Genomic DNA, 16,784 nt, shown 5'->3' with positions numbered 1-16,784 from the left:
CATTTCATTGCTCTTCCCCGACTGCCATCTGCCCAGGGATTGGTTGTTTTGTTTCTCCGCCATGTTTTCAGACTTCATGGGTTGCCCACTGATATTGTTTCTGATCGGGGTCCACAATTCATTGCACAATTCTGGAAGTCTTTTTGTGCCTCATTAAAGATGAAATTGTCTTTAACATCCGGCTATCATCCCCAATCCAACGGGCAGACCGAGCGAGTTAATCAATCATTAAAACAGTATTTGCGTTTGTACTCAGCCAAACTCCAGAATGATTGGTCCGAGTTTCTTCCTTTGGCGGAGTTTGCTTACAACAATTCTTGTCATTCCTCCACTAATGTGTCTCCATTCTTTTCAGTTTTTGGTTTTCACCCCAGAGCTAATTCTTTTTTCCAACATTCCTCTGTTTCCTCGCTAACCTTAACCTCTCATCTCTGAGTCATTTGGAAAAAAGTGCACCTTGCTCTCAGAAAAGCGGCATTTCGAGAGAAAAAGTTTTCTGACAGGCTCCGGCGTCCTTGCACTTTTAAGGTGGGAGACAGGGTATGGTTGTCGACTCGTAACATTAGACTTCGACAAACCTCAGCTAGATTGGGCCCCAAATTTATTGGACCATTTCATATTATTAAAAAAATCAATCCAGTTGCTTTCCGGTTACGTTTACCAAGAGCTCTCCGAATCGGAAATACGTTCCATTGCTCCCTGTTGAAACCATACGTTTCTTCCAGTAGATTTCCTCGGAAGATCTCTCAGGGGAAATCACCAGTAGATGTACAGGGACATCAGGAGTTCTTGGTGGAGAAGGTTCTCGATTCCAAATTGTCCCGGGGTCGGCTTTATTTTCTGGTGCACTGGAAGGGCTATGGTCCAGAGGAAAGGTCTTGGGTCCTGGATAAGGATCTCCATGCCCCGAGGCTCAAGAGGGCATTTTTTCGGGAATTTCCTCGGAAACCTGGCTTTAGGGGTTCCTTGACCCCTCCTCAAGGGGGGGGTACTGTTAGGCGCCGGGGTCCGCTCGTCGGTGCGGCCCGGCGCCTAGCAACCAGCGACGCCGTGCGCGTACAGCCGCCGGCTCCCTGGCAATGCTAGACGCCGGGCGCACGGAGCCGCACGGACCCTAGCAACGGGGACGCCACTGGCGGACCGCGTTCCCCGTTGCTGGGTCCATTTAAATTAATAGGGCACCTGTTTCCTGGCCGTGCAGCAAGGCAGCTGCACGGCATTTAATCCAATCAGCCTCTGAACAGCTGATTGGAGGACTCCCTGTTAAGTACACTTCCTGGGCTTCTCACAGACGCCGGTAATAGCTTCCTGCATGCTGTATCTGTTTGCTGAGAGTGTTTCCAGTCCTGCTGTACCCGGTCGTTCCTGTCCTCAGTTGTCCTGTACTCGGAAGTCGTCATCTGTTCCTGGAGTCCTGACTGAGCACCTTTAAACATCCAGTGGTGTTCGTGAGTCACGGCGTAGCCGTGTGTTGCGGCTTGGCCGCTTTATTACTTATTATTTATTATTTGTGTTCCGGAGCTTTTGCGGAGGATTCCGCTCCCACAGATCCACTCTGGTATCCAGCGGTGCTGGGTAGGAGTAACGGACTAGTGGATTTTGGTTGTCCTTTTATCTGGCGGTTTTTCCGCGCATACTTCTGGTTTGGTTAGTTAGCTTGTTGCCCCTGGCCTGTTGTCAGTCAGAGGTCCTCTTGTCATCATCCTGCCTCGGATTTCCCTTTGTCTCTTACTAAGACCGGGGGGCACCGGAGTTGGGCAGACATAATCCGCCTTTCAAACGTGGCTGCCAGGGGCTCAAGAAACCATAGTCTCGCAAGGGATTTTTGATAGCACGGGTGAGACAATAGAGTTAGGGCGCCAGGGGCAACTAGTCTTTCTAGCTCCCGTAACGAGCATTCCCCTTCCAGTACTCTGGCCATTGTCATTAGATCTCCTCCGGTCAGGAGTACTGGAATCATAACAGTGTGTGTGAATGTGAGGCCCCCAGCAGAGAGAGCAGCAGGAGAAGTAGTGTCAGAGGGCGTAATCCAAGTTTCAGTAATGGCTAGTAGGTGTAGGGTGTTGGAAATGAAAAGGTCATGAGTGGGGACCAGTTTGTTACAAACAGATCTGGCATTCCAGAGGGCACAGGATAGGGGGTATGAGTTTGTGGGAGAGATGTGAATGAGATTTTCAGGGTTGCTGTAGCGATGAGGAGAGATTAACTTTGAGGGCAGGGATGATGAGAGAGTAGTGATGGTGCGGGTGCCTGAGCTAGGAGGGGAAACTGCAGGAGGTGGGCAGGGAGGGAGGTCAGTGTGATGTGGATGGGGGTATGGGGAGGTGACAGGGAAGGGAGAGAGGGAGCAGGGCTGAGTTGTGGGGTAGCAGGGCCATGGGGCAGAGGTAAATGACAGTGGTGTAGCAGGAAAGGAGGGGGAAGGAAACAGAGGAATGGAGGGGAGACAGAGGAGGGGAGAGAGGAGGAGGTGTAGGAGACTAGGGGGGAAGGATAAAGATACATCATTAGGTAGACACTGAGTGATGTGGGGAGTATAAGAAAGCCTTGACATAGTGTTAAGTAGGTAAATAGGTTGAGGGAAAGTGGAAGTAGGAGAGGAGACTGTATGGGAATCAGAGCAGAAGAATTGCAGAAATACACGTGAGAAAAGCAGTGTAGGCTCAATGGGTGTAGATTTAGTCTGAAATGAGTCAAAAGCGTAGATAAAGTGGGTGCAGAAATGTATTTGGGCTGTAAGAAATGAAAGGATTGTGAAAGGTTTAAGAAGCAATGGTAATTCTGTTAGATTTTGTAGGTGTTTGTAGATGAGAAGATGAATTCACAATTGTCCCAAAGAAGATCTTTGTGATCCTGATTATGGATGGAAACTTGATCTTACATATGTTCTTTTCTGCAAATGGGTTGCATAGTGTTCACAGACTGGTGAAAGTTGGAGGGTGATAAATTTGCATATGCAGTTGATATTGATAAGTAGTTCATCTGTTGTTGTTTGAGGTTTTCTTTCAGTTGTTCTTCCAGTTGAAGTCCAGGCTAAGTCCAGGCTTTGGTATTAAAATTATATATCTGCTCCCTTTGAGCCTCCTCCCTTAGAGTCCTACACCCTGGATCAATCAGCCAGGCTTAATCAGCCTGCTATACTCTAATATGAACTAACATTAACATGTGTAAGGTATAGGTTCACTGATTAAAACCCCACCCATTGCCCAACACCCACTGGTGGGCAATAAAGCTAAAACAAACAAATAATGATATGGGAGGAGGACATCCCAAATTCTCCAAATATCTAACAATTAAACAGGCTAAATTCTGCACACAACAATAACTCCAGATTTACCTAAGCAAACAGACACTGCAGAGTATAGTATCCTAGCTCAATGTGCATCTGCTGAGAGTTGTAGTAATTGTTTTGATTACCTAAGCAAACAGACACTGCAGAGTATAGTATCCTAGCTCAATGTGCATCTGCTGAGAGTTGTAGTAATTGTTTTGATTACCTAAGCAAACAGACACTGCAGAGTATAGTATCCTAGCTCAATGTGCACCTGCTGAGAGTTGTAGTAATTGTTTTGATTACCTGTGGGTGATTTGGGTGAATACTAAAATATTGATTTAATAAATTCCTGCATATTAACCACAACAACTTAATTGAGTTTGGGTGGAGAACCCTTTGAAATGTAGGACATAATACATCCGCATATTAATGCTAAAAACGTTTTTTGAACAAAGCAAATAAGTTTGCTAACTTTGTGCATAAAATTATATTTAACAAAGCATTCACAGAAAACATTTGTTAAATATGCAAATCCTTTCTAAACTGACTTTCATGTCAGAAATACACTTATCGTCTGGTAAATTATGTTAAACGTATAAACATTTAAATACAGTAAAACTGTAAATGTAAAATGAGGTAAAAATAGCTGTATGATACATTTGTAAATTTCACTCAGTGGCCCTCATTCCGAGTTGTTCGCTCGGTAATTTTCATCGCATCGCAGTGAAATTCCGCTTAGTACGCATGCGCAATAATCGCACTGCGACTGCGCCAAGTAATTTTACAATGAAGATAGTATTTTTACTCACGGCTTTTTCTTCGCTCCGGCGATCGTAGTGTGATTGACAGGAAATGGGTGTTACTGGGCGGAAACACGGCGTTTTAGGGGCGTGTGGATAAAAACGCTACCGTTTCCGGAAAAAACGCAGGAGTGGCCGGAGAAACGGGGGAGTGTCTGGGCGAACGCTGGGTGTGTTTATGACGTCAAACCAGGAACGACAAGCACTGAACTGATCGCAGATACCGAGTAAGTCTGAAGCTACTCTGAAACTGCTAAGTAGTTTGTAATCGCAATATTGCGAATACATCGGTCGCAATTTTAAGAAGCTAAGATACACTCCCAGTAGGCGTAGGCTTAGCGTGAGCAACTCTGCTAAATTCGCCTTGCGAGCGATCAACTCGGAATGAGGGCCAGTGTTTGTTATTCTGAGATTATTTACTTGTTCAAAAATGCAGTTACTATTAGGAAAATAACTTATTTGCCCCATGTGTCCCTGTCTAGTCATGGCTCTAAAATCGGATACTTTTTTCTTGATTAGGCCACACCTCTAGACATTCAGTGGTAGGAGGGGCTAAGTTATTTTTATGACAGCTGTCACTTTATATACAGATATATGTACTGTAGTTACTTTGCTTATAGTCCAAAGTGGGTCTCTTGATAATGGGTTTATATATTTCTTGTATTTTTTTACGTAATGTATAAAGGTCTCTCCTGTTGTTACTTTGCACAGTAACTTTATGATACTCTCCCTGTTTATAGGTAGGGAAAGAGATATTAAGTTGTAGATTAGTCATTGTGAAGCTGGAAACTGAAAGCAAATTTCAATTAGCTAGTATCAGTTTCACTTTTCAAATAAGGAGTGAAGACTGCAGAGAAAGCGTGAGGAGAGAAAATTCTGATCAAAACAAGAGGAAAATAACAAGTACAGGGGGAAAAGAAGGACCAATCAAATGACATACTGGTGAGTAATTCACAAGATTATTGGGAGAGTATGTGAGTCTCAGGAATATTGGAAGGATGTTCTGGAGAAAAGGGAGTGAGGCACTGGAGAGTTGGAAGTTAGGTTCTGAAGAATAAGGAGGGAAATTATGAATAAAAGAGTTAAAGATTTTGGAGACAAAGTACAGGTTCTTGAAAAAATTAAATTAAGTTCTGGAGAGGAGAGAGTGAGATTTTAAAGAGAAGACAGTGAGGAGAACCGAGATAGAGATTCTGAAAAGAACAGAGTGAGGAAAGAAGAGAGTGAAATTCTACAGAGAAAAGAATGAGAGAAGAGAATGAGATTCTAAAGAGAAAAGAGACAGGATAGAAGAGAGTGAGGTTCTACAGAGAAAAGAGTGAGGTAAGAAGAGAGTGAGACTCTGAAGAAAAAAGAGAGAGGAGAGAAGAGAGTGAGATTCTAAATATAAAAGCATGAGAAGAGAGTGAGATTGGGCAGAGAAAATAGACAGGAGAGAATAGAGTGAGGTTTTGGAGATAAGGGAGCATGATTCTGCAGAAAACTGAGTGAAATTCTGGACAGAAGAGACTGAAGTACTCAAGACGGGTAGCAGTTGATTTACCTACGGATACAATACCGATGGCCATAATCCCAACAGCCACTGACCAACAGTCAAAATACCGACATGGTCAAAATACCGACATTCATTATGCTGAAATCTTCAAAATGCAAACATAGTCAGAATATCGACATTTGAAATGCCAACATGTCAAAATGCTGACATGAATTTTTAAGAATATTTTGCCCCAAAACAGACTTGTTCATACTTTACCATCCCAGTGGATCTGGAGGTGGAATATAATAGTGTGCTGAGTACATAGAGGCACCGTGCCCGAAGCATGGTGAGCGCATCGAGCCATGCAAGGGGACACGGTAAACTTATAAAGTAGAGATGAGCAGATTCGGTTGTCTGAGAACTGAACCCTACCGAACAACATGTCCCGAGCCCGGATCCGAGTCCAGCTCGGGACTTCCCGCCAGACTCGGAGACCAGAATGAGACAGAACATCATCATCCTGCTGTTGGATTCTCACAGGTTTTGGACTCCATATAAGGAGCCGCGCGTCCCCACCATTTTTACTCCAGTCCTGGAGAGTGTAGCGAGAGGATGTGTCTCTCTCCTCAGTGTCTGTCTGTGCAGGAAAGTGGTGTGGCGACCTGCACTGTCTTATGTGTGTCATTCCAGTGCTGTCTTGTCCTGCATCAGTCCAGTGGTGGTGACTTGTGCTGCATCAGTCCAGTCACATTGGTGGTGTCCTCTGCTGCCATATGTCCAGTGCTGCTGTATAAGTCCAGTCTAGTGGTTCTGTGTTGTGCTGCATCAGTACAGTGGTGGTGTCCCTGTGCTGCTGTATAAGTCCAGTGGTACTTCTGTATAAGTCCAGTGATACTGCCGTATATGTCCAGTGGTACTGCCGTATAAGTCCAGTGATACTGCCGTATAAATCCAGTCCAGTGGTACTGCCGTATAAGTCCCGTGATACTGCCATATAAGTCCAGTGATACTGCCATATAAGTCCAGTGATACTGCTGTATAAGTCCATTGATACTGCTGTAAATGTCCAGTGGTACTGCCGTATAGGTCCAGTGATACTGCCGTATAAATCCAGTCCAGTGGTACTGCCGTATAAGGCCAGTGATACTGCAATATAAGTCCAGTGATACTGCCGTATATGTCCAGTGATACTGCCGTATATGTCCAGTGGTACTGCCGTATATGTCCAGTGATACTGCTGTATAAATCCAGTGATATTGCCATATAAGTACAGTGATACTGCCGTATATGTCCAGTGATACTGCCGTATAAGTCCAGTGACACTGTTGTAAAAATCCAGTCCAGTGGTACTGCCGTATAAGTCCATTGATACTGCCGTATAAGTCCAGTGATACTGCCATATATGTCCAGTGATACTGCCGTATATATTCAGCGGTACTGCCGTATATGTCCAGTGGTACTGCCGTATATGTCCAGTGATACTGCTGTATAAATCCAATGATATTGCAGTATAAGTCCAGTGATACTGCCGTATATGTCCAGTGGTACTGCCGTATATGTCCAGTGCTACTGCCGTATAAGTCCAGTGATACTGCCGTATAAGTCCAGTGATACTGCCGTATAAGTCCAGTGATACTGCTGTATAAGTCCAATGAAACTACCGTAAATGTCCAGTGATACTGCCATATAAGTCCAGTGATACTAACGTAAATGTCCAGTGGTACTGCCGTATAAGTCCAGTGATACTGCCGTATATGTCCAGTGGTACTGCCATAAAAGTACAGTGATACTGCCATATAAATCCAGTCCAGTGGTACTGCCATAGAAATCCAGTGGTACTGCCATATAAATCCAGTCCAGTGGTACTGCCGTATAAATCCAGTGATACTGCCGTATAAGGCCAGTGATACTGCCATATAAGTCCAGTGATACTGCCATATAAGTCCAGTGATACTGCTGTAAATGTCCAGTGGTACTGCCGTATAAGTCCAGTGATACTGCCGTATAAATCCAGTCCATTGGTACTGCCGTATAAGGCCAGTGATACTGCCATATAAGTCCAGTGATACTGCCGTATATGTCCAGTGATACTGCCGTATATGTCCAGTGGTACTGCCGTATATGTCCAGTGATACTGCTGTATAAATCCAGTGATATTGCCATATAAGTCCAGTGATACTGCCGTATATGTCCAGTGGTACTGCCATATAAGTCCAGTGATACTGCCTTATAAGTCCAGTGATACTGCCGTATAAGTCCAGTGATACTGCCGTATATGTCCAGTGGTACTGCCGTATAAGTCCAGTGATACTGCCATATATGTCCAGTGGTACTGCCGTATAAGTACAGTGATACTGCCGTATAAATCCAGTCCAATGGTAATGCCGTATAAATTCAGTTATACTGACGTATAAATCCAGTCCAGTGGTACTGCCGTATAAATCAAGTAATACTGCCGTATAAATCCAGTCCAGTGGTACTGCCGTATAAATCCAGTGATACTGCCGTATAAGTCCAGTAATACTGCCATACAAAATCCAGTGATACTGCCATATAAATCCAGTGATACTGCTGTATAAGTACACTGATACTGCTGTAAATGTCCAGTGGTACTGCGGTATAAGTCCAGTGATACTGCCGTATAAATCCAGTCCAGTGATACTGCCGTATATGTCCAGTGGTACTGCCGTATATTTCCAGTGATACTGACGTATATATATAAAGTGGTACTGCCGTATATGTCCAGTGATACTGCTGTATAAATCCAGTGATATTGCCATATAAGTCCAGTGATACTGCCGTATATGTCCACTGGTACTGCCGTATAAGTCCAGTGATACTGCCGTATAAGTCCAGTGATACTGCCGTATAAGTCCAGTGATACTGCCGTATAAGTCCAGTGATACTGCCGTATAAGTCCAGTGATACTGCCGTATATGTCCAGTGGTACTGCCGTATAAGTCCAGTGATACTGCCGTATATGTCCAGTGGTACTGCCGTATAAGTACAATGATACTGCCGTATAAATCCAGTCCAATGGTAATGCTGTATAAATTCAGTGGTACTGCCGTATAAATCCAGTCCAGTGGTACTGCCGTATAAATCAAGTGATACTGCCGTATAAATCCAATCCAGTGGTACTGCCGTATAAATACAGTGATACTGCCATATAAGTCCAGTGATACTGCCATACAAAATCCAGTGATACTGCCATATAAATCCAGTGATACTGCTGTATAAGTCCACTGATACTGCTGTATATGTCCAGTGGTACTGCCGTATAAGTCCAGTGATACTGCCGTATAAATCCAGTCCAGTGGTACTGCCGTATAAAGCCATTGATACTGCCATATAAGTCCAGTGATACTGCCGTATATGTCCAGTGATACTGCCGTATATGTCCAGTGATACTGCCGTATATGTCCAGTGATACTGCCGTATATGTCCAGTGGTACTGCCGTATATGTCCAGTGATACTGCTGTATAAATCCAGTGATATTGCCATATAAGTCCAGTGATACTGCTGTATATGTCCAGTGATACTGCCTTATAAGTCCAGTGGTACTGCCGTATAGGTCCAGTGATACTGCCATATATGTCCAGTGGTACTGCCGTATAAGTACAGTAATACTGCCGTATAGATCCAATGGTAATGCCGTGTAAATTCAGTGGTACTGCCGTATAAATCCAGTTCAGTGGTACTGCCGTATAAATCAAGTGATACTGCCGTATAAATCCAGTCCAGTGGTACTGCCGTATAAATCCAGTGATACTGCTGTATAAATGCAGTCCAGTGGTACTGCCGTATAAATCCAGTGGTACCTCCATATAAAACCAGTGATTCTGCCATATAAATCCAGTCCAGTGGTACTGCCGTATAAATCCAGTGATACTGCCGTATAAGTTCAGTGATACTGCCATATAAAATCCAGTGATACTGCCAGATAAGTCCAATGATACTGCCGTATATGTCCAGTGGTACTGCCGTATAAATCCAGTGAAACTGCAGTATAAGTCCAGTGATACTGCCGTATATGTCCAGTGGTACTGCCGTATAAGTCCAGTGATACTGCCGTATAAATCCAGTCCAGTGGTACTGCCGTATTAATCCAGTGATACTGCCGTATAAGTCCAGTGATACTGCCATACAAAATCCAGTGATACTGCCATATAAATCCAGTGATACTGACGTATAAGTTCACTGATACAGCTGTATATGTCCAGTGGTACTGCCGTATAAGTCCAGTGATACTGCCGTATAAATCCAGTCCAGTAGTACTGCCGTATAAAGCCATTGATACTGCCATATAAGTCCAGTGATACTGCCGTATATGTCCAGTGATACTGCCGTATATGTCCAGTGGTACTGCCGTATATGTCCAGTGATACTGCTGTATAAATCCAGTGATATTGCCATATAAGTCCAGTGATACTGTCGTATATGTCCAGTGGTACTGCCATATAAGTCCAGTGATACTGCCATATATGTCCAGTGATACTGCCGTATATGTCCAGTGATACTGCCGTATATGTCCAGTGGTACTGCCGTATATGTCCAGTGATACTGCTGTATAAATCCAGTGATATTGCCATATAAGTCCAGTGATACTGCCGTATATGTCCAGTGGTAATGCCATATAAGTCCAGTGATACTGCCTTATAAGTCCAGTGATACTGCCGTATAAGTCCAGTGATACTGCCGTATATGTCCAGTGGTACTGCCGTATAAGTCCAGTGATACTGCCATATATGTCCAGTGGTACTGCCGTATAGGTACAGTGATACTGCTGTATAAATCCAGTCCAATGGTAATGCCGTATAAATTCAGTGGTACTGACGTATAAATCCAGTCCAGTGGTACTGCCGTATAAATCAAGTGATACTGCCGTATAAATCCAGTCCAGTGCTACTGCCGTATAAATCCAGTGATACTGCCGTATAAGTCCAGTGATACTGCCATACAAAATCCAGTGATACTGCCATATAAATCCAGTGATACTGCTGTATAAGTACACTGATACTGCTGTAAATGTCCAGTGGTACTGCGGTATAAGTCCAGTGATACTGCGGTATAAGTCCAGTGATACTGCCGTATAAATCCAGTCCAGTGGTACTGCCGTATAAGGCCAGTGATACTGCCGTATATGTCCAGTGATACTGCCGTATATGTCCAGTGATACTGACGTATATATATAAAGTGGTGCTGCCGTATATGTCCAGTGATACTGCTGTATAAATCCAGTGATATTGCCATATAAGTCCAGTGATACTGCCGTATATGTCCACTGGTACTGCCGTATAAGTCCAGTGATACTGCCGTATAAGTCCAGTGATACTGCCGTATAAGTCCAGTGATAATGCCGTATATGTCCAGTGGTACTGCCGTATAAGTCCAGTGATACTGCCGTATATGTCCAGTGGTACTGCCGTATATGTCCAGTGGTACTGCCGTATAAGTACAGTGATACTGCCGTATAAATCCAGTCCAATGGTAATGCCGTATAAATTCAGTGGTACTGCCGTATAAATCCAGTCCAGTGGTACTGCCGTATAAATCAAGTGATACTGCCGTATAAATCCAATCCAGTGGTACTGCCGTATAAATCCAGTGATACTGCCGTATAAGTCCAGTGATACTGCCATACAAAATTCAGTGATACTGCCATATAAATCCAGTGATACTGCTGTATAAGTCCACTGATACTGCTGTATATGTCCAGCGGTACTGCCGTATAAGTCCAGTGATACTGCCGTATAAATCCAGTCCAGTGGTACTGCCGTATAAAGCCATTGATACTGCCATATAAGTCCAGTGATACTGCCGTATATGTCCAGTGATACTGCCGTATATGTCCAGTGATACTGCCGTATATGTCCAGTGGTACTGCCGTATATGTCCAGTGATACTGCTGTATAAATCCAGTGATATTGCCATATAAGTCCAGTGATACTGCCGTATATGTCCAGTGGTACTGCCTTATAAGTCCAGTGATACTGCCTTATAAGTCCAGTGGTACTGCTGTATAAGTCCAGTGATACTGCCATATATGTCCAGTGGTACTGCCGTATAAGTACAGTAATACTGCCGTATAGGTCCAATGGTAATGCAGTGTAAATTCAGTTCAGTGGTACTGCCGTATAAATCAAGTGATACTGCCGTATAAATCCAGTCCAGTGGTACTGCCGTATAAATCCAGTGATACTGCTGTATAAATGCAGTCCAGTGGTACTGCTGTATAAATCCAGTGGTACCTCCATATAAAACCAGTGATTCTGCCATATAAATCCAGTCCAGTGATACTGCCGTATATGTCCAGTGGTACTGCCATATAAGTCCAGTGATACTGCCTTATAAGTCCAGTGATACTGCCTTATAAGTCCAGTGATAGTGCCTTATAAGTCCAGTGATTCTGCCATATATGTCCAGTGGTACTGCCGTATATGTCCAGTGCTACTGCCGTATAAGTCCAGTGATACTGCCGTATAAGTCCAGTGATACTGCCGTATAAGTCCAGTGATACTGCTGTATAAGTCCAATGAAACTACCGTAAATGTCCAGTGATACTGCCATATAAGTCCAGTGATACTAACGTAAATGTCCAGTGGTACTGCCGTATAAGTCCAGTGATACTGCCGTATATGTCCAGTGGTACTGCCATAAAAGTACAGTGATACTGCCATATAAATCCAGTCCAGTGGTACTGCCATAGAAATCCAGTGGTACTGCCATATAAATCCAGTCCAGTGGTACTGCCGTATAAATCCAGTGATACTGCCGTATAAGGCCAGTGATACTGCCATATAAGTCCAGTGATACTGCCATATAAGTCCAGTGATACTGCTGTAAATGTCCAGTGGTACTGCCGTATAAGTCCAGTGATACTGCCGTATAAATCCAGTCCATTGGTACTGCCGTATAAGGCCAGTGATACTGCCATATAAGTCCAGTGATACTGCCGTATATGTCCAGTGATACTGCCGTATATGTCCAGTGGTACTGCCGTATATGTCCAGTGATACTGCTGTATAAATCCAGTGATATTGCCATATAAGTCCAGTGATACTGCCGTATATGTCCAGTGGTACTGCCATATAAGTCCAGTGATACTGCCTTATAAGTCCAGTGATACTGCCGTATAAGTCCAGTGATACTGCCGTATATGTCCAGTGGTACTGCCGTATAAGTCCAGTGATACTGCCATATATGTCCAGTGGTACTGCCGTATAAGTACAGTGATACTGCCGTATAAATCCAGTCCAATGGTAATGCCGTATAAATTCAGTTATACTGACGTATAAATCCAGTCCAGTGGTACTGCCGTATAAATCAAGTAATACTGCCGTATAAATCCAGTCCAGTGGTACTGCCGTATAAATCCAGTGATACTGCCGTATAAGTCCAGTGATACTGCCATACAAAATCCAATCCAGTGGTACTGCCGTATAAATCCAGTGATACTGCCGTATAAGTCCAGTGATACTGCCGTATATGTCCAGTGGTACTGCCGTATAAGTCCAGTGATACTGCCATATATGTCCAGTGGTACTGCCGTATAAGTACAGTGATACTGCCGTATAAATCCAGTCCAATGGTAATGCCGTATAAATTCAGTTATACTGACGTATAAATCCAGTCCAGTGGTACTGCCGTATAAATCAAGTGATACTGCCGTATAAATCCAATCCAGTGGTACTGCCGTATAAATCCAGTGATACTGCCGTATAAGTCCAGTGATACTACCATACAAAATCCAGTGATACTGCCATATAAATCCAGTGATACTGCTGTATAAGTCCACTGATACTGCTGTATATGTCCAGCGGTACTGCCGTATAAGTCCAGTGATACTGCCGTATAAATCCAGTCCAGTGGTACTGCCGTATAAAGCCATTGATACTGCCATATAAGTCCAGTGATACTGCCGTATATGTCCAGTGATACTGCCGTATATGTCCAGTGATACTGCCGTATATGTCCAGTGATACTGCCGTATATGTCCAGTGGTACTGCCGTATATGTCCAGTGATACTGCTGTATAAATCCAGTGATATTGCCATATAAGTCCAGTGATACTGCCGTATATGTCCAGTGGTACTGCCTTATAAGTCCAGTGATACTGCCTTATAAGTCCAGTGGTACTGCTGTATAAGTCCAGTGATACTGCCATATATGTCCAGTGGTACTGCCGTATAAGTACAGTAATACTGCCGTATAGGTCCAATGGTAATGCAGTGTAAATTCAGTTCAGTGGTACTGCCGTATAAATCAAGTGATACTGCCGTATAAATCCAGTCCAGTGGTACTGCCGTATAAATCCAGTGATACTGCTGTATAAATGCAGTCCAGTGGTACTGCCGTATAAATCCAGTGGTACCTCCATATAAAACCAGTGATTCTGCCATATAAATCCAGTCCAGTGGTACTGCTGTATAAATCCAGTGATACTGCCGTATAAGTTCAGTGATACTGCCATATAAAATCCAGTGATACTGCCAGATAAGTCCAATGATACTGCCGTATATGTCCAGTGGTACTGCCGTATAAATCCAGTGAAACTGCAGTATAAGTCCAGTGATACTGCCGTATATGTCCAGTGGTACTGCCGTATAAGTCCAGTGATACTGCCGTATAAATCCAGTCCAGTGGTACTGCCGTATTAATCCAGTGATACTGCCGTGTAAGTCCAGTGATACTGCCATACAAAATCCAGTGATACTGCCATATAAATCCAGTGATACTGACGTATAAGTTCACTGATACAGCTGTATATGTCCAGTGGTACTGCCGTATAAGTCCAGTGATACTGCCGTATAAATCCAGTCCAGTAGTACTGCCGTATAAAGCCATTGATACTGCCATATAAGTCCAGTGATACTGCCGTATATGTCCAGTGATACTGCCGTATATGTCCAGTGGTACTGCCGTATATGTCCAGTGATACTGCTGTATAAATCCAGTGATATTGCCATATAAGTCCAGTGATACTGCCGTATATGTCCAGTGGTACTGCCATATAAGTCCAGTGATACTGCCATTATGGCAGTATCACTGGACTTATATGGCAGTACCACTGGACATATATGGCAGTACCATATATGTCCAGTGGTACTGCCGTATAAGTACAGTGATACTGCCGTATATGTCCAATGGTAATGCCGTGTAAATTCAGTGGTACTGCCGTATAAATCCAGTCCAGTGGTACTGCCGTATAAATCAAGTGATACTGCCGTATAAATCCAGTCCAGTGGTACTGCCGTATAAATCCAGTGATACTGCTGTATAAATGCAGTCCAGTGGTACTGCCGTATATATCCAGTGGTACCTCCATATAAAACCAGTGATTCTGCCATATAAATCCAGTCCAGTGGTACTGCCGTATAAGTCCAGTCCAGTGGTACTGCCGTATAAGGCCAGTGATACTGCCATATAAGTCCAGTGATACTGCCGTATATGTCCAGTGATACTGCCGTATATGTCCAGTGATACTGACGTATATATGTAAAGTGGTACTGCCGTATATGTCCAGTGATACTGCTGTATAAATCTAGTGATATTGCCATATAAGTCCAGTGATACTGCCGTATATGTCCACTGGTACTGCCGTATAAGTCCAGTGATACTGCCGTATAAGTCCAGTGATACTGCCGTATAAGTCCAGTGATACTGCCGTATAAGTCCAGTGATACTGCCGTATATGTCCAGTGATACTGCCGTATAAGTCCAGTGATACTGCCATATATGTCCAGTGGTACTGCCGTATAAGTACAGTGATTCTGCCGTATAAATCCAGTCCAATGGTAATGCCGTATAAATTCAGTGGTACTGCCGTATAAATCCAGTCCAGTGGTACTGCCGTATAAATCAAGTGATACTGCCGTATAAATCCAATCAAGTGGTACTGCCGTATAAATCCAGTGATACTGCCGTATAAGTCCAGTGATACTGCCATACAAAATCCAGTGATACTGCCATATAAATCCAGTGATACTGCTGTATAAGTCCACTGATACTGCTGTATATGTCCAGTGGTACTGCTGTATAAGTCGTGTGATATTGCCGTATAAATCCAGTCCAGTGGTACTGCCGTATAAAGCCATAGATACTGCCATATAAATCCAGTGATACTGCCGTATATGTCCAGTGATACTGCCGTATATGTCCAGTGATACTGCCGTATATGTCCAGTGGTACTGCCGTATATGTCCAGTGATACTGCTGTATAAATCCAGTGATATTGCCATATAAGTCCAGTGATACTGCCGTATATGTCCAGTGGTACTGCCATATAAGTCCAGTGATACTGCCTTATAAGTCCAGTGATACTGCCTTATAAGTCCAGTGATACTGCCTTATAAGTCCAGTGGTACTGCCGTATAAGTCCAGTGATACTGCCATATATGTCCAGTGGTACTGCCGTATAAGTACAGTAATACTGCCGTATAGGTTCAATGGTAATGCCGTGTAAATTCAGTGGTACTGCCGTATAAATCCAGTTCAGTGGTACTGCCGTATAAATCAAGTGATACTGCCATATAAATCCAGTCCAGTGGTACTGCCGTATAAATCCAGTGATACTGCTGTATAAATGCAGTCCAGTGGTACTGCCGTATAAATCCTGTGGTACCTCCATATAAAACCAGTGATTCTGCCATATAAATCCAATCCAGTGGTACTGCCGTATAAATCCAGTGATACTGCCGTATAAGTTCAGTGATACTGCCATATAAAATCCAGTGATACTGCCAGATAAGTCCAATGATACTGCCGTATATGTCCAGTGGTACTGCCGTATAAATCCAGTGAAACTGCAGTATAAGGCCAGTGATACTGCCGTATATGTCCAGTGGTACTGCCGTATAAGTCCAGTGATATTGCCGTATAAATCCAGTCCAGTGGTACTGCCGTATTAATCCAGTGATACTGCCGTATAAATCCAGTGATACTGACGTATAAGTTCACTGATACAGCTGTATATGTCCAGTGGTACTGCCGTATAAGTCCAGTGATACTGCCGTATAAATCCAGTCCAGTAGTACTGCCGTATAAAGCCATTGATACTGCCATATAAGTCCAGTGATACTGCCGTATATGTCCAGTTATACTGCCGTATATGTCCAGTGGTACTGCCGTATATGTCCAGTGATACTGCTTTATAAATCCAGTGATATTGCCATATAAGTCCACTGATACTGCCGTATATGTCCAGTGGTACTGCCATATAAGTCCTGTGAT

General features: G+C 43.6%; 1 protein-coding gene across 1 annotated transcript in view; it reads left to right on the top strand.

Moving 5' to 3' along the window:
* Positions 1-4,902: 4,902 nt before the first annotated feature.
* LOC135057244 (interferon regulatory factor 4-like) overlaps positions 4,903-16,784 on the top strand; it is an 89,192-nt gene continuing 77,310 nt past the window's right edge. The window contains exon 1 of the mRNA XM_063963135.1: positions 4,903-5,016. Within this exon, the coding sequence (XP_063819205.1) occupies positions 5,006-5,016 (11 nt within the window). The 5' untranslated portion in view covers positions 4,903-5,005. The remainder of the gene's footprint in view (positions 5,017-16,784) is intronic.

Source organism: Pseudophryne corroboree, chromosome 3 (genome assembly GCF_028390025.1).
Source record: "Pseudophryne corroboree isolate aPseCor3 chromosome 3, aPseCor3.hap2, whole genome shotgun sequence".
Lineage (NCBI taxonomy): Eukaryota > Metazoa > Chordata > Amphibia > Anura > Myobatrachidae > Pseudophryne > Pseudophryne corroboree.
This window is presented reverse-complemented; position numbering and strand designations above follow the sequence as displayed.